At 48.0% G+C, this 19,001-nt stretch overlaps 1 protein-coding gene across 3 annotated transcripts in view; it reads right to left on the bottom strand.

Annotated features, from left to right (window-relative positions):
• LOC111963782 (early estrogen-induced gene 1 protein) overlaps nt 1-19,001 on the bottom strand; it is a 70,672-nt gene that overhangs the window by 9,998 nt on the left and 41,673 nt on the right. Inside the window, exons 1-3 of one of the 3 annotated variants that reach the window (XM_023987296.2) lie at nt 13,734-13,792; nt 12,411-12,440; nt 3,015-3,220 (exon numbers count right to left, since the gene is read on the bottom strand). In XM_023987296.2, coding sequence (XP_023843064.1) covers nt 3,015-3,107 — 93 coding nt within the window. In that variant the 5' untranslated portion in view covers nt 3,108-3,220; nt 12,411-12,440; nt 13,734-13,792. Of the gene's footprint in view, nt 1-3,014; nt 3,221-12,410; nt 12,441-13,733; nt 13,855-19,001 lie in introns of those variants that run through there. The other 2 variants (XM_023987294.3, XM_023987295.2) reach the window with 2 other exon arrangements.

Here is a 19,001-nt window from a genome sequence, read left to right as displayed (position 1 = left end):
TTTAAATGTTTTACTCACTTTGGCTGCAGTGAAGGAGAGCCCGCAGGTTTTTGTAGCGAGCTGTGTCGGTGGCACTGTATCGTCCTCAAAGCGAGCAAAGAAGTTGTTTAGTTTGTCTGGGAGCAAGACATTGTGGTCCACAACGGGGCTGTTTTTCTTTTTGTAGACCGTGATTGACTGTAGACCCTGCCACATACCTCTCGAGTCTGAGCCGTTAAGTTCGCGAGTCTACTTTGTCTCTATACTGACACTTAGCTTGTTTGATTGCCTTGCGGAGGGAATAGCTACACTGTTTGTATTCAGTCATGTTTCCGGTCGCCTTGCCCTGATTTAAAAGCAGGGGTTCGCGCTTTCAGTTTTGTGCGAATGCTGCCATCAATCAACGGTTTCTGGTTGGGGAAGGTTTTAATAGTCGCTGTGGGTACAACATCACCGATGCACTTGCTAATAAACTCGCTCACCGAATCAGTGTATTCATCAATGTTATTGTTTTATTTATTTTTATTTTACCGTTATTTTACCAGGTAAGTTGACTGAGAACACGTTCTCATTTGCAGCAACGACCTGGGGAATAGTTACAGGGGAGAGGAGGGGGATGAATGAGCCAATTGTAAACTGGGGATTATTAGGTGACCGTGATGGTTGAGGGCCAGATTGGGAATTTAGCCAGGACACCGGGGTTAACACCCCTACTCTTACGATAAGTGCCATGGGATCTTTAATGACCTCAGAGAGTCAGGACACCCGTTTAACGTCCCATCCGAAAGACGGCACCCTACACAGAGCAGTGTCCCCAATCACTGCCCTGGGGCATTGGGATCTTTGTTTAGACCAGAGGAAAGAGTGCCTCCTACTGGCCCTCCAACACCACTTCCAGCAGCACCTGGTCTCCCATCCAGGGACTGACCAGGACCAACCCTGCTTAGCTTCAGAAGCAAGCCAGCAGTGGTATGCAGGGTGGTATGCTGCTGGCATACCAGCAGCATCGTACATTGTACGACGCTATGCGGAACATATCCCAGTCCACGTGATCGAAGCAATCTTGAAGCGTGGAATCCGATTGGTCGGACCAGCRTTGAACAGACCTGAGCAAGGGCGTTTCCTGATTTAGTTTCTGTCTATAGGCTGGGAGCAACAAAATGGAATCGTGGTCAGATTTTCCGAAAGGAGGGCGAGCGAGGGCTTTGTATGCGTCGCGGAAGTTAGAGTAACAATGATCCAGGGTTTTACCAGCCCGGGTCGCGCATTCGATATGCTGATAAAATTTAGGGAGCCTTGTTTTCGATTAGCCTTGTAAAAATCCCCAGCTACAATATATGCACCCTCAGGAAATATGGTTTCCAGTTTACATAGAGTCCAATGAAGTTCTTTCAGGGCTGTCGATGTGTCTGCTTGGGGGGGATATACACGACTGTGATTATAATCGRAGAGAATTCTCTTGGTAGATAATGCGGATGGCATTTGATTGTAAGGAATTCTAGATGAACAAAAGGACTTGAGTTCCTGTATGTTGTTATGATCACACCACGTCTCGTTAATCATAAGGCATACACCCCCGCCCTTCTTCTTACCAGAGAGATGTTTGTTTCTGTCGGCACGATGCGTGAAGAAACCAGGTGGCTGATAACGTATCCCGAGTGAGCCATGTTTCCGTGAAACAAAGAACGTTACAATCTCTGATGTCTCTCTGGAAGGCAACCCCTGCTCAGATTTCATCTACCTTGTTGTCAAGAGACTGGACATTGGCGAGTAGTATACTCGGGAGCGGTGCGCGATGTGCCCGTCTACGGAGCCTGACCAGAAGACCGCTCCGTCTGCCCATTCTGCGGCGCCGTTGTTTTGGGTCGCCGGCTATGATCCGATCTATTGCCCTGGGTGGTGGACCAAACAGAGGATCCGCCTCGGGAAAGTCGTATTCGTGGTCGTAATGTTGGTAAGTTGACGTTGCTCTTATATCCAATAGTTCCTCCCGGCTGTATGTAATAAAACTTAAGATTTCCTGGGATAACAATGTAAGAAATAATACATMAAAAAACTGAATACTGCATAGTTTCCTAGGAACGTGAAGCAAGGCGGCCATCTCTGTCGGCGCCGGAAGTTGGGAGATGTGATTGTTTCCACCTCCCTCTAGGTGGGGTGGATTTCACATGACTGGGCAGGACTGCAGCCAAGGGTGGGCCTTGGAGGACATAGGCCTACCCATGTGGCTGCCATGCCCACCCCTGAGGAGCCAGGCTCAGCAAATCAGAATGAGTTTTTCCCAACAAAAGGGCTTCATTACAGACAGAAATACTCCTCAGCACCCCTCCACCCACCCTCAGTATCAGGAATGAAGATAAGACCCAGATGCAGACAACGTCAAATTAACAATGGTTTATAATCCAACAGGGGCAGGCAATAGACAGGTCAAGGCAGGCAGGGGTCAGTAAACAAGAGGTGGGGCAACGGTACTGGATGGCAGGTAGGCACAGGGTCAGCGTAGGCAGAGGTCAATAATCCAGAGGTGGGGCAAAGGTACAGGTAGGCAGGCAGGCTCAGGTCCCGTGTGGCTCAGTTGGTAGAGCATGGCGCTTGCAACGCCAGGGTTGTGGGTTCAATTCCCACGGGGGGACCAGGATGAATATGTAKGAACTTTCCAATTTGTAAGTCGCTCTGGATAAGAGCGTCTGCTAAATGACTTAAATGTAAATGTAATGTAAACTGGTCAGGGGCAGGCAGAGTGGTCAGGCAGGCAGACTCAGAGTCAGGACAGGCAAGGGTCAAAACCAGGAGGGCAAGAAAAAGAGAGACTGGGAAAAGCAGGAGCCGAGACAAAAACGTTGATTGACTTGACAAACAAGACGAACTGGCAACAGACAAACAGAGAACACAGGTATAAATACACAGGGGATAATGGGGAAGATTGGCGACACCTGTAGGGGGGTGGAAACAATCACAGACAGGTGAAACAGATCAGGATGTGACAGTACTCCCCCCTCTAGTGGTGCCACCTGGTGTTCTACCTGGGCGCATACCTGGTTGACAGGGGTGCCGGCAGTGGAAGTCGGCGATAAGGGCTGGGTCCAGGATGTCTCTAGCGGGGACCCAGCACCTCTCCTCCGGGCCATAACCCTCCCAGTCAACCAGGTACTGGAAACCCCTGCCCCGTGGTCGAACACTCAGGAGGTGTTTCACCATGTACGCCGGATGGCCATCGATGACACRGGGAAGGGGAATGGGCCTGGAAACAGAAGACAAAGGGCTGTGAGACACAGGCTTAATCCTAGACATGGAAAGGTGGGTGAATACGGAGGGTACGGAGTAATAAAAGACGAACAGCAGTGGGGCTAATGACTCTAGAGATAGGGAACGGGCCGATGAAATGGGGCGGAAAGTTTACGGGATTCCACCTAGAGGGGCAGGTCCCGGGGTGGAGTGTCATATCCTCTGCACAAGCCGATAGTGTGGCACAGGGGTCCGGTGGTGATCCGCTTGTCGCCTATACCTGGAAGTGGTCTTCAACAGGGTGGCCACAGTTCCAGGTACGGCGATAGCGGCGGATGGACATCTGGGCAGAGGGATTTCTGACTTCCTCCTCTTGCTCAGGGAAGAGCGGAGGCTGATATCCCAAGGAACACTTGAAGGGCAAGAGACCCGTGGCAGAGCAAGGAAGGGTGTTGCGGGCGTACACAACCCATATCAGTTGCTAACTCCAGGTGGTAGGGTTGGCGGAAACTAGGCAGCGAAGAGTCGTCTCTAAGTCCTGGTTCGCTCGCTCCGACTGGCCGTTGGACTGGGGTTGGAATCCGGATGACAGGCTGGCCGATGACCCAATGAGTGAGCAGAACACCTTCCAGAACCGGGACGAGAACTGCAGACCCCTGTTGGAGACCATGTCCACCGGGAGTCCGTGGATCTGGAAGACGTGCTGGGCCGTCTACTTGGCCGAGGGTAGTTTATGAAGAGGAATGAAGTGGGCGGCTTTCAGGATGGCAGTGGGATATATGGGACCAGGGACGGTGAGGGACAGGCAGTGGTTGGAGAAGACCAGCCGGAGTTTGCCGAGGAGTCTTGTTCTGTGCACAGATCGTGCAGGCGGCGACAAACGTGGCAACATCCAGAACCATAGTAGGCCACCAAAAGCGTTGTCGCGCGAAGGCCAGGGTGCGACGAGAGCCCGGGTGACAGGCAAGCCTGGAGGAATGGGCCCACTCCAGGACCGCAGAGGAGACAGTGTCAGGCACAAACATCCGGTTATCTGGGCCCCCCCCAAGGGTTTGGCTCGGACTGCTGCGCCTCCCGGACCGGTTTCCCTATACCCCAGATGAGTGCCGTYGCCAGGCACAAGGTGGGAAGGATGATCTCGGGCTCCGGGGTGGTAACCGTGGGGTTATAGTGGCGAGACAGGGCMTCTGGCTTGACGTTCTTGGACCCCGGCCGGTAGGAGAGGGAAAAGTTGAACCGTGTAAACAGCATGGCACATCTCGCTTGCCTGGAGTTGAGGCGCTTGGTTTTTTGGTCGGTCCACACAATGAACGGATGTTCCGCCCCTTTTAGCCACTGCCTCCATTCCTCCAACGCCATCTTCACCGCAAGAAGCTCCCGATTCCCCACATCGTAGTTCCTCTCCATGGCATTGAGGCGGTGGCAGAAGAAGGCGCAGGGATGTAGCATAAGGTCCAGGGCAGAACGTYGGGACAGGACAGCCCCCACTCCGACATCTGAAGCATCGGCCTCCACCACGAACTGATGGGAAGGTTCAGGATGAACCAGGATAGGATCAGTGGTGAAGTGGTGTTTAAGGTCCCGGAACTTTGGTAAAGCTGAGTGCAGACAGGGGGGAGGCCAGGGTGCTGTAAACCCGGATAAAGCGGTGATAAAAGTTGTCAAACCCCAGGAAGCATTGCAGCTGCAMCCTGGAAGTAGGCTGAGGCCAATCCACCACCGCTCTCACCTTCTCGGGATCCATCTGGACACTCCTGGCAGAGATGATGTAGCCCAGAAAGGGAATGGTGGAGCGATGGAACTCGCACTTTTCCACCTTAACAAACAACTGGTTCTCCGGAAGGCGCTGGAGAACCTGTCGGACTGTTGCACATGTTCTTGGGGGGAGCGGGAGAAGATGAGGATGTCATCAATGTAGACGAAGACGAACCGGTTCAACATATCGCGGAGAACATCATTCACCAGAACCTGGAACACGGCAGGGGCATTGGTGAGGCCAAAGGGCATGACCAGATATTCGTAGTGGCTGCTGACCGTGTTGAAGGCGGCCTCTCGTATCGGGCAAGAGGACACAAAATGACCAAAAGTCCCACAATACAGACAGCTCCTTGTGTTGATCCTGTGAGTTCCCAATCKCACACTCCCTAAAAACTTGAGACATCTGTGGCACACCCCAAGATATTCCTGAACAACATCTATTTGCGCCCCTACTGGATGGAAATTATAAGTGTAATGGCTGTGCTCAATGCAATGGCACTTATAAATGCAGATCCTTTAAACACCCACAAACAGGGAAATCGATCCCAATCAAAGGTGTTATTACGTGCTCCACTAAGGCAGTTATTTATCTTATAACTTGTCCTTGTGGTAAAAATTATGTGGGTAAAACAAAGCGTGAATTAAAAGTACGTATCTCAGAGCATCGTAGCACCATTAGGTGCCAAAACTTGACTTACCCAGTTGCGGCCCACTTTTTGGAGGCAGGCCACTCGATTTCGTCTCTGCGTTATATTGGCATCGAACATGTCACCCTCCCTAGGAGAGGGGGTGACCTTGATAATTTATTGTTAAAACGAGAGGCTGCCTGGATCTTTAACTTAAAGACCCTTGCTCCCTTCGGTCTCAACGTGGACTTTGATCTGAAGCCATTCTTGTGATTGTTGTGACTTTGCCATTGTGGTTGTTTGTAGGCTTGTGTGGTCTTAAGTGAGTCTATGATCGTATGCTATCCATTTGTGTTTATTGTATGCTGCTCTTTCTATGCCATTTTAATATTTGAGAAATTAACCAATGATATTAGGCCACTCTTGTCCATGATTACAGACACATGTGTGTCTTGACACTATATAAACGAGTCATCCCGCAGTGTCTGTGATTGTACCCTGATGAAGACAGCTTGCCTGTCGAAACGTTGGTAAATTAAATATTTTTTGCATCTGAGCTCCTAGAGTGTGCGGCTCTCCTTTATTTTTAAGTTTTCTACTCCGCTAGCCAGCACCTCGCCTAAATAGGTGTGCGTTTCTTTTTCTTCTAAATAAAAAAGTATACCAGTTTCATTTCAGGACCTAAAAATTGACAGCTGTGCCATATAGATTACAAAATAGTTGGGAAGAGATTTTCGATGTACCAATTCCATGGGACATGGTTTATGAACTGATACACAAAACAATGCTGTATTCAAAACCTTTCAGTTTAAATTGTTATACAAAATTCTTGCAACCAATAGAATATATATATATGGAGGATACAACCATCCCAGCGTTGCAGATTTTGCTGCGAAGAGACAGAATCATTAGATAATTTGTTTTTGGTACTGTCCATATGTAGCTTGTTTTTGGTCGCAGGTTCAGGAATAACTGAAGAATTGCAACATTTACCTGGAGCTAACTCTGCAAATATGTCACGGTCGTTTGTAGAATTAACGGACCAAGGCGCAGCGTGCGTAGAGTTCCACATGTTTAATTAAAGAAACTCACCAAAACAATACAGAACAAAAACAAAACGTGAAGTCAAATGCAGTGCAACTGGCAACTACATACAAACAAACAAGATCCCACAAAAACCCAGTGGAAAAAGCCTGCCGAAATATGATCCACCATCAGAGACAACGATAAACAGCTGCCTCTGATTGGGAACCATACCAGGCCAACATAGACAAATAATAACCTATATAACCCACCCTAGTTCACACCCCGACCTAACCAACATAGAGAATAAAAGGATCTCTATGGTCAGGGCGTGACAGTAGCCCCCCAAAGGTGCGGACCTCCGGCCGCAAAACCTGACTCATAAGGGGAGGGTCCGGGTGGGCATCTAACGTCGGGGGCGGCTCCGGTATGGGGCAAAGTACACACTCCGCTCGCGGATACGTCAGCTTTGGTTGCGGCTCTGGTGCGGGGATCGTCACTGGAAGCTCTGGACCGTGGATCGTCGCCGGAGAACCGGACCGTGGATCGTCGCCGGAGGAACCGAGCCGTGAATCGTTGCCGGAAGCTCCGGACCGTGATCGCCGCCGGAGGAACCGGACCGTGGATCGTCGCCGGGGACTCCGGAACGTGATCATCATTGGAGGCTCCGGACTGGGAACCCTCGCTGGAGGCTCCGGACCGGGAACCCTCACAGGAGGCTCCGGACCGAACCCTCGCTGGAGGCTCCGGACCTGGAACCCTCGCAGGAGCTCTGGACCGGGAACCCTCGCAGGAGGCTCTGGACGGGAACCCTCGTATAGGAGACTCTGGACCGGGAACCCTCGCAGGAGGCCTCGGACCGGGGGACCCTCGCCGGAAGCTCTGGACCGGGTACCCTCGCAGGAGGCTCCGGACCGGGAACCGTCGCTGGAGGCTCTGGACTGCAGACCGTCGCTGGAAGCCGGGTGCGTGGAGCCGGCACAGGACGTACCGGGCTGGGAGAACGCACAGGAGGACTGTGCTTGGAGCCGCACAGGACTACTGGGCTGTGGAGCGCACTGGAAGTCTGGAGCGTAGAGCTCCTCCACTCGGCCTCCTCCACGTCTCCTGATGTACTGGCCTGTCTCCTGGTAGCGCCTCCATGCTCTGGACACTACGCTGACAGACATAGCAAACCTTTTTGCCACAGCTCGCATTGAATTGTGCCATCCTGGATGAACTGCACTACCTGAGCCACTTTGTGGGTTGTAGACTCCTCTCATGCTACCACTAGAGTGAGAGCACCGCCAGCATTCAAAAGTGACCAAAACATCAGCCAGGAAGCATAGAGAACTGAGAAGTGGTCTGTGGTCACCACCTGCAGAATCACTCCTTTTTTGGGGGTGTCTGCTAATTGCCTATAATTTCCACCTTTTGTCTATTCCATTGCACAACAGCATGTGAAATTTATTGTCAATCAGTGTTGCTTCCTAAGTGGACAGTTTGATTTCACAGAAGTGTGATTGACTTGGAGTTACATTGTGTTGTTTTTAAGTGTTCCCTTTATTTTTTTGAGGCTATATATAAGTTCAGAACTTTTGTGAAACAGCACAGTTGAAAAATACATGTCAAATAAAAATTAAACTGAATGGTCTGGATGGTCTTCAGCGATATATGGGAGGGGTTGAGAGAAGGATGGGACTAAAAACAAAAAAAAGATAACCGTTGTAAAATATACTGCGTCCGTAAAATGTATATAGTATGTATAAACTGGAAGTAGAAGACTAAGCATGTCGTCCATTAGTTTACTCCAATTAGGGGAGGGGTGGTAGGGTTAGGGGAAAATAATAAAGTAAAATATACAGTACCAAGCAAAAGCCTGGAATACCTACTCGTTCAAGGGTTTTTCTTTATTTGACTATTTTCTACTGTTTAGAATAATAGTGAAGACATCACAACTTTGAAAAAACACATATGGAATAATGTTGTAACCAAAAAAGTGTTAAACAAATCAAAATATATGTGGGAACTGTAACGGCGTTCCTCCTCCTCTTCATACGAAGAGGAGGAGCAGGATCGAACCAAAATGCAGACTTGTGATTTGCCATAATATTTATTAAAGTAAAGACGAAAACACGAACTTCACTTAACTAAACAAAACAACAAACGGAGTAGAAAAACCTGAACGTAAGGACTTACATGTAACGCAGAACGAACGAACAGGAAAAATGACTACACAAAACGACGAACGAACGAACGAAACAGTCCCGTATGGTGCAACATAGACACAGACACAGGAGACAACCACCCACAAACAAACACTGTGAAACTACCTACCTTAATATGATTCTCAATCAGAGGAGATGAAAACACCTGCCTCTAATTGAGAACCATATTAGGTACCCATTAACCAAACTAGAAACAGAAAACATAGACTGCCCACCCAAACTCACGTCCTGACCAACTAACACATACAAAACTAACAGAAAACGGGTCAGGAACGTGAACATAACCCCCCGCCTCAAGGTAGCGTACTCCAACGCACACACCAAAAGTCTAGGGAGAGGTACGAGTGGCAGAACTGACCACGGGGTTGCTCAGGCCCTCTGGCGAGGTCCCCACCCCACCATAGTCAATCCCAGCTTAACGTCTCCCCCGTAAAATGACCACCCTTTCTTATTTCCCCCACCTAATTTAAGGGGCAACACCAAGGAATAAAGGACAAGCTCCGGGAACAAGGAGCCTCAGGGAACAGAGAGGATATCTCAGACAGAGGATAGCTCAGATAGAGAGTAGCTCAGGATAGAGAGGTAGCTCAGGATAAGAGGGGCAACTCCGGACTGAAGGGCCAGACTCCGGACAGAGAGGGACAGCTCTGGACTGAGAGCAAAGGCAGTTCTGGAATAATGACGGCCCCCGGACCTCAATGGCAGGCTGACGGCTTGGCACGCGTCATGGCAGGCTGACGGCTCTGGACGCTCCATGGCAGGCTGACGGCTCTGACGCTCATGGCAGGCTGCCCTCTGGACGCTCATGGCAGGCTTGACGGCGCTGGACGCTCATGCCAGGCGACGCGCTTCTGGACGCTCATGGCAGGCTGACGGCTCTGGACGCTCATGGCAGGCTTACGGCTCTGGGACGCTCATGCAGGCTGACGGCTCTGTTCTGCTCATAGGCTCGCTGGCGGCTCTGGCAAGATCCTGTCTGGCTGGCGGCCTCCTGGAGTTCCTGTCTGGCTGGCGGCTCTGGCAGATCCCTGTCGGTTGGCGGCTCTGGCAGATCCTGTCTGGTGGCGGCTCTGCAGATCCTGACTGAACGAACGCTCTAGCGGTCCTGACTGTACGAACGCTCTGCACGGCTCGGGGAGACAGACGGATGCTCTGACGCACTGGGCAGACGGATGGCTCAGATGGCGCTGGGAGACGCTAGGGCTCAGGATGGCGCTGGGGAGACGGATGTGCTCAAAGATGCGCTGGAGACGGATGGTCTCAGAGCGCTATGAGACGGATGGCTCAGGATGCGCTATGGAGACGATGGCTCAGCATGGCGCTATGGAGCGGATGGCTCAGATTACGCGTATGGGAGACGGATGGCTCAGATGGCGCTGGGGAGACGGATGGCTCAGATGGCGCTGGGAGACGGATGGCTCTGCCGATGAAGGCGCACTGTAGGGCCTGGTGTCGTCGGTGCCGGAACTGGAGGCACCGGACTGGAACACGCACCTTCAAGGCTAGTGCGGGAGCAGGACAGGGCACACTAAACCTCCTCGAAGCGCCACTATAGGGGGCCTGGTGCGCTGGTATAGGGCCACTGGTGGACTGGGCTAGGCACGCACATCAGAAGGAGTCGGTAAAGAACAGTGCGTACAGGGCCTGGAGACGCACTGGAAGCTTAGTGCGTCCGAACCTGTTGGCCGGAACGGAGGCACCGAACTGGATACACGCACCATAGAGAGTGCTGGAGGAGGGAACAGCTCTGAAAACGCACTGGAAGCCTGGTGCGTGGTGTAAGGCCACTGGTGGTACTGGGCTGGCGGCGGACAGGTAGACGGCCGGGAAAACTGACCATGCAGGCGTACTGGCTCCCTTGAGCACCCGAGCCTGCCCAACCTTACCTGGTTGTATAACTCCCTCGCCCGCACCAGTGCGGGGGATGGAATAACCCGCACCGGGACTATGTAGGCGGAAACCGGGGACACATGCCGTAAGGCTGGTGCCATGTAAAAGCCGGCCCGAGGAAGACCATGGAGACCAGACGGTTGAGCCGGCCTCATGACACTGGCTCAATGCCCTAATCTAGCCCTACCAAGTGCGGGGAGTGGAATAACCCGCAACCGGATATGCACACGTACAGGAGAACACCGTGGCCGCTCTACTGCGTAACCGGCGTCTGCCCTACTCCCGCTCTCCACGGTTAGGCCTGGAAGTGGGCGCAGGTCCCTACCTCCCGTGCCCACAACCTCTTAGCCCTCCCCCCATAAATTTTTGGTTCTGCTTCGGGCCCTGCTAGCCGCGCTTACCTTCAGATCTTGCGGTTCCTCTCTCCCGTTGCCTTCCGCTCTCTAAGCGCCTCCAGCTGTTCCCATGGAGGCGATCCCTTCCGGCCAGGATCTCCCCCATGTTGTAGCAAACCCTTGCCGTTTAATACGTCCTCCCATGTCCATTCCTGTTTATTAGTCCACTGCTCGAACTTGCGCTGCTTGTCTGGATTGGTGGGTGGTTCTGTAAACGACGTTCCTCCTCCTCTATTCATACGAAGGAGGAGGAGCAGGGAGTCAACCCAAAATGCAGACTGGTATTTGCCATAATATTTATTAAAGTAAAAGACGAAAAAAACACGAAAAACTTCACTTAACTAACAAAAACAACAAACGGAAGTAGAAAAACCTGAACGTAAGGACTTACATGTAACGCAGAACGAACGAACAGGAAAATGACTACACAAAACGACGAACGAACGAACGAAACAGTCCCGTATGGTGCAACATAGACACAGACACAGGAGACAACCACCCACAAACAAACACTGTGAAACTACCTACCTTAATATGATTCTCAATCAGAGGAGATGAAAATCACCTGCCTCTAATTGAGAACCATATTAGGTACCCATTAACCAACATAGAAACAGAAAACATAGACTGCCCACCCAAACTCACGTCCTGACCAACTAACACATACAAAACTAACAGAAAACGGGTCAGGAACGTGACAGGAACTCCTTCAAGACTGTTGGAAAAGCATTCCAGGTGAAGCTGGTTGAGAGAATGCAAAGAGTGTGCAAAGCCGTCATCAATGCAAAGGGTGGCTACTTTGCAGAATCTCAAATCTCAAATATATTTTAATTTGTTTATTTTTTATTTTTAACCTTTGTTTAACTAAGCAAGCCAGTTAAGAACAAATTCTTATTTACAATGACGGCCTACCAAAAGGCAAAAAGGCCTCCTGCGGGAACGGGGGCCTGGGATTAAAAATAATAATAAATACAATATAAATTRCAGATACTGTAGATAGTTTACCACTTTTTTGATCACTACATTATTCCATATGTGTTATTTCATAGTTTTGATGTCTTCATTATTATTCTACAATGTAGAAAATAGTACAAATAAAGAAAAACCATGGAATGAGTAGGTGTGTCAAAACTTTTGACTGGTACCGTATATTCACCAAAAATATATATGGGGGATTGGAAATGATATTGATGGAAGCCACAATCTATCAGCAACGTTAAAGCTGATCTACCCGCTAAAGAAAAAGTAGTGGAGGTATGCTGAAAAATTAGATTTTTTTTTGTTGTCTTTTTTTGTTGTCTTCATACCTTTGAAAATGTCTTTCCTCCTTTAAGCTCCTGCAATGACAAGAAGAAGCAGATGAAATACCTGAAGCACAAACTCATGTGTGCTGCCAACACTTTCAGAAGAAACACACCTTCTTTCCTTCTATAGTCTATTCTACAGCATATGACATTTAAGTGGCTAGGATTCTTATTTCAAGTGCATTCAAACACTAGGAGACTAAACAAATTAAAGGAAGGAACCACTTGAAAAGTTTGATTATAAACAATCAATCTTTTCWTTCTAAATAATCTTACAGAATGTGGTTTTAACAGTGGGCACTTGTATGCTACACTAGAAGAAAAGGTGTCTTATAAAACCACAAAGTGTATAGCTGAGACTGTTGTAAACTGCATGTTAATAACAGTTTACATGCATTACATTATAGTGTCCCCACTCCCTACAGATGAACTGATCTGAGTTCTGAGGACTACATGTCATAGTAGCAGATACTGAGCTGTGTGATTCTAGCCACACCCTGATCTCCAATCAGTCATTACTGATACAATAAAGGTAGAGTCACATTTCTCAATCCTCATATTTGCTGATACCATGGTAACACCATAGGGAGGAGTACTGTACAGTAGGTCCCGTGTAGCTCAGTTGGTAGAGCAAGGCACTTGCAACACCAGGGCTGTGGGTATGATTCGCCAGGGTTGTGAAAATGTATGCACTCACTACTGTAAGTCACTCTGGATAAGAGCGTCTACTAAATTAGTCAAATGTACTGCAGCTAGCATTGTCACTAATAAGAGCGTAAAGTAAACAACAAAAAATATAAAAGAGTCCATAGAACTTCTACGCTGACTGCAAAAAATACATTGAAAAACACATGTTAAAGTTGATCTAGTGTGTAGTAGGTGTGTGAAAAGTCTGGGAATGTCTCATTTACATCAGAGTTGGAGATAAAAAGTAAGGGAGAAGGCTTCCATTAACAAGGTATGCTTAATACCAGAGTAACTACAGATTCATTTTCTTATAACAGGTTAACAATGTAACTAAAAGGCACTTTTGAGACAAAGAGAGCCTGGGCAAAAAAGCGTACGCAGTAAGTAAAAGTTGCCCAAAATAAGCATAACATTTTAGAAAGACACTACAGCAGGGCAACATTTTCTCACTGCATAGGCTGTTTTGCACTAGGAAAATATCTCCCCAATGTTGTCTACACGATACCATTATTTGGTATGGTAAAACACTAGACAATTGATAGTACCATTATTTGGCAGGTTAAAACACTACAGAATAGACAGTACCATTATTTGGCAGGGTAAATGACTAGAGCAGGGGTTGATGGGAGATGTAGTTACCTTGCGTACAGAAACCCTGCAGATGCATCGGTCCAGGACTCCAGTGGTAGGATTGGCACTCATTTTACAGACGAAGGAGAACTTCTTTTTCCAACGAACACAGTTCTGCTGAACCTCCTCCCTATAGACAGACAGAGATCATCATCACGATCATCATCATCAATCATTATCCTCATACCATTATCATCGTCAATATTATCCGTTTCTCTAGCTCTGTTTTGGGCATCCCTCCGGCCAATGCTTACTGTACAGTACATAATCAAGAGCCAAGCTCAAAAGTACAGCAAATGAAAACCACCTGCTCTGCTGTAGCACAGACAGAAGGGGTAACCCAGACACGTCACAGGGGCTATAAAGCTGAAGCATCCGTTTAGAAAGTTTTCTCACTACCAAATATTGTAGTTAAAGGAAGTCCAGTCACGGGTAGTGGAAGAGGATGGAACTAGGTGAAACTGGGCCGATATTCTGCTAATGTCTCATCGATGAAACATCTATTTTTCTGCTCTCAAAACTAGAATCTGTTACGAACACAGTGCACAAAGTTTTATAGACTTGATACTTTGCCAGTTTTAAAAAATTGCGTTGTTTAGAAGAGGTGCAAGGTCGAATTGAGTTTGTGCACACGCGCACTTCACAGAGGTGGCGTTCCCTAACGGAAATATGCAAATACATGTTGCAATGCGCCAATAAGATCTCACTAGCTCGTGCTTGGCTTTTCCCACCTCCTTGCTTGTTCTTCCTACTAAGCTTAATTTGCTAACACTGTAAATGACACAGATTAACTATCTTGGGTTAGTTATAAATATCTTTGGCTGTAGTAAAGGGACTATTACACACATAAGATACATTACACTGCCAAAGACAGAGTTCTACTGCTTGGAAAGCCCCTTACGTTCAATGCTCAATGCTACTACACTGCCACCAATGACTAACTAGAGAATGAAACCTAAAGTCAGATTGTAAGTGTGTGTGTGTGTGTGCATGCTTGGTGCATAGGTATGAAGTTATTTTCTGCATATGATTCCTCTTTTTGATGCCAAACCCACCACTGGTGTGTGTGGCCAAAAAGCTCTATTTTCATGTCATCCAACAAATGTAAATTCCTGGAGTTTGCTAAATGGCATTGGCACTTGGATTGTAACTGATTTGTCAATAACAGCTGGTGCGCGATGTCTAATATTAAAGAAGTCTCGAGGTATTGCTCGCCTGAGGTAGAGTACCTTATGATAAGCTGTAGACCACATTATATACCAAGAAAGTTCTCATCTATATTATTCATAGCCGTCTATTTACCACCACAGACCGATGCTGGCACTAAGACCGCACTCAACCAACTCTATAAGGCCAAAAGCAAACAAGAAAATGCTCACGCAGAAGTGGCACTCCTAGTGGCTGGGGACTTTAATGCAGGCAAACTTAAATCAGTTTTACCACATTTTTACCAGCATGTCACATGTGCAACCAGAGGATAAAACCCTAGACCACCTTTACTCCACACACAGAGATGCATACAAAGCTCTCCCCCGCCCTCCATTTGGCAAATCTGACCATAATTCTATCCTCCTGATTCCTGCTTCCAAGCAAAAACTAAAGCAGGAAGTACCAGTGGTCAGTACGGAAGTGGTCAGATGACGCGGATGCTACGCCACAGAACTGTTTTGCTAGCACAGACTGGAATATGTTCCGGGATTCCTCCGATGGCACTGAGGAGAACACCACCTCAGTCATCGCCTTCATCAATAAGTGCATCGACGACGTCGTCCCCACAGTGACCGTACGTACATATCCCAACAAGAAGCCATGGATTACAGGCATCGAGCTACAAGCTAGAGCTGCCGCTTTCAAGGAGCGGGACACTAATCCGGGTGCCTATAAGAAATCCTGCTATGCCCTCAGACGATCCATCAAACAAGCAAAGCGTCAATACAGGATTAAGATTGAATCCTACTTCACCGGCTCTGACGCTCGTCGGATGTGGCAGGGCTTGAAAACTATTACAGACTACAAAGGGAAACCCAGATGCGAGCTGCCCAGTGACGCGAGCCTACCAGACGAGCTAAATGCCTTTTATGCTCGCTTAAAGGCAAGCAACACGGAAGCATGTAAGAGAGCACCAGTTGTTACGGATGACTGTTTGATAACGCTTTCGGTAGCCGATGTGAGTAACACCTTTAAACAGTTCAACATTCACAAAGCCGCAGGGCCAGATGGATTACCAGGACGTGTATTCAAAGCATGTGCGAACCAACTGGCAAGTRTCTTCACTGACATTTTCAACCTCTCCCTGACTGAGTCTGTAATACCTACATGTTTCAAGAAGACCACCATAGTCCCTGTGCCCAAGGAAGCAAAGGTAACCTGCCTAAATTATTACCGCCCCGTAGCACTCACATTGGTAGCCATGAAGTGCTTTGAAAGGCTGGTCATGGCTCCCATCAACAGCATCCTCCCGGATACCATAGACCCACTCCAATTTGCATACCGCCCCAACAGATCCACAGATGACGCAAACTCAATCACACTCCACACTGCCCTTTCCCACCTGGACAAAAGGAACACCTATGTGAGAATGCTGTTCATTGACTACAGCTCAGCGTTCAACACCATAGTGCCCACGAAGCTCATCACTAAGCTAAGGACCCTGGGACTAAACACCTCCCTCTGCAACTGGATCCTGGACTGGCAGTGTGGTGCCAGGTCAACAACCTCTCCCTCAATGTGAGCAAGACAAAGGAGCTGATCGTGGACTACAGGAAAATGCGAGCCGAACAGGTCCCTATTAACATCAACGTGGCTGTAGTGGACCGGGTCGAGAGTTTCAAGTTCCTTGGTGTCCACATCATCAACAATCTATTATGGTCCAAACACACCAAGACAGTCGTGATGAGTGCACAACAAAACCTTTTCCCCCTTAGAAGACTGAAATATTTGGCATGGGTCTGGGGATCTGGGGGATCCTCAAAAAGTTCTACAGCTGCACCATCGAGAGCATCTGATCGGTTGCATCACCGCCTAGTATGGCAACTGCTTGGCATCTGACCGTAAGGCGCTACAGAGGGTAGTGCGTATGGCCCAGTACATCACTGGGGCCAGCTTCCTGCAATCCAGGACCTATATAATAGGCGGTGTCAGAGGAAAGCCCATAAAATTGTCAGAGACTCCAGTCACCCAAGTCATAAATTGTTTTCTCTGCTACCGTAAGGCAAGCGGTACCGGAGTGCCAAGTCTAGGAACAAAAGGCTCCTTAACAGCTTCTACCCCCAAGCCATAAGACTGCTGAACAATTAATCAAATGGCCACCGGACTATTACATTGACCCCCCCATTTGTTTTGTACACTGCTGCTACTCGCTCCTTATTATCTATGCATAGTCACTTCACCCCTACCTACATGTACAAATTACCTCTAACCTGTACCCCCGCCCCCTGTATATAGCCTCGTTATTGTGTTACTGTTTATTATTTTTTACTTTAGTTGAACTCTTCTTGAACTGGACTGTTGGTTAAGGGCTTATAAGTAAGCATTTTACGATAAGGTCTAAACTTGTTGTATTCGGCGCATGTGACAAATAAAGTTTGATTTGATTTAGATTTTATGCTATTGTCAGGTGACATGAAATTAGAACTCTTTGGCCACGTACACCAGTGGTGGGTTTGGCATCGAAAAGAGGCATCATATACTGAAAAAAAAACATACCTACTATAAAATATGGTGGTGGATCTTTGATGTTATGGAGCTATTTTGCTTCCACTGGTCCTGTGGCTCTTGTTAACGTCAATGGCATCATGAACTTTATCCAGTAGGACGTTTTAGCCCAAAACCTGGTTGCCTCTGCCAGGAGGCTGAAACTTGGCCTCAATTGGATCTTCCAGCAAGACAATAACCCCAACCAAATTACCTCATGGCGCCATGACAACCATGGAACACACAGTAGTCATGAAAGACAGTAGTGAACGAAAGGAGGAGAAGAAGACTATTGGTACTACACAACCAAACTTGACAACAACGGGATGTCCATACAAAGGCCATACTTTCATTTTGCACACAGGCCATACTTTTTAAAAAATCAGGAAATGTAAACTTTCACTACTCCATCTATGTCAGCAGAGTGCTACAAGTTCCCTGTTCATTTAAGTGAGATTTTTTAGTCAGAGAATCTTTCCCCTTTTGTTTGGTCTAGACTACAGGCAACGTGTCATCAATGTCTCTCTCTGTCTCGGTCTCACTGTCTTCCTCTCTTTCTCTTTCTTTTTCACTTCCTCCTTTCGCTATCCATGCCTTATAGTTTAAGTCAGGAAAGGAAGAGTGTAGGGGTTATAAGCTAACACAACACTAGAAAGAGAGATAGCAGAATTACTGAGCCARAAATGTATTTTCAAATATTGAAGTAAATTCAGTTATTATAACTTTTTCAGGTCTTGGAAACAATTCTAGAATTACACWTTCTAAATTAGACAGATTCAACATTCCCTTCATATTCAGCCTGGAGGTCATGGAGCACGAACAGCATGGGATCAAATCAAAATCCTCTAAGAGGAAGAGACCAGAGGATGTGGATGATCTCGGTAGGTAGCCTAGTCAGTAGTCAAGGTAGTTCTTAACCCCTAAAATGCTCTAAGGGCAGCTGACCCTGTGTTCCTACTAAAAAGTGTGTTTTTGTGGTATCTGTGCGAGTTTGGACTGGGAGCATAGCAAAAGATAAATGTCCTTAAATCACTTAAGTACCATTCTATTCTATGTCTCTGTAGTGCCAAAGGCCTGCCTTAGCAGAGCTGTAGAATCATCCACTTCTAGCCACCCTGGAGGCTCCAGGCCCAGAGAGCCAAGCAGGGTCTCACCCAGGCAGGTCCCAGATCAGCGAGAGTGCCAGCGAGGGCACATCCTAAGACAGCGATTCTCAACCAGGGGTACTAGGACCCCTGGGGGTACTTGGCCTATCCACAAGGGGTACTTGAGAAGAATCATGAGACCAWAGACTTACTGGTAAAACGCACAAGGGGATTTTAACCCTTATGGATAAACAGAAAGGGAACAGAAACCGGTTGACAACTACTGCTCTAAGAGGAAGAGACCAGAGGACGATATTGGTAAGTATCCTAGTTAGTTCCAGGGCCCCTGTGCTCCTGCCTAAAACTATCTCATGTGTAATTTCCTTTGTGAGATGGACAATAAAGTAATATTCTATTCTATGTCTCTGTATTGCCAAAGGACTGCTGTGACAGTGACTACTGTAGAGCCACGGAAGAAAACCTATGAAGGTTTGTCCGA

This window comes from Salvelinus sp. IW2-2015, linkage group LG5 (assembly GCF_002910315.2).
Source record: "Salvelinus sp. IW2-2015 linkage group LG5, ASM291031v2, whole genome shotgun sequence".
NCBI lineage: Eukaryota > Metazoa > Chordata > Actinopteri > Salmoniformes > Salmonidae > Salvelinus > Salvelinus sp. IW2-2015.
The sequence above is the reverse complement of the archived record's forward strand: the minus strand, read 5'-3'. Positions and strand labels throughout refer to the sequence as shown.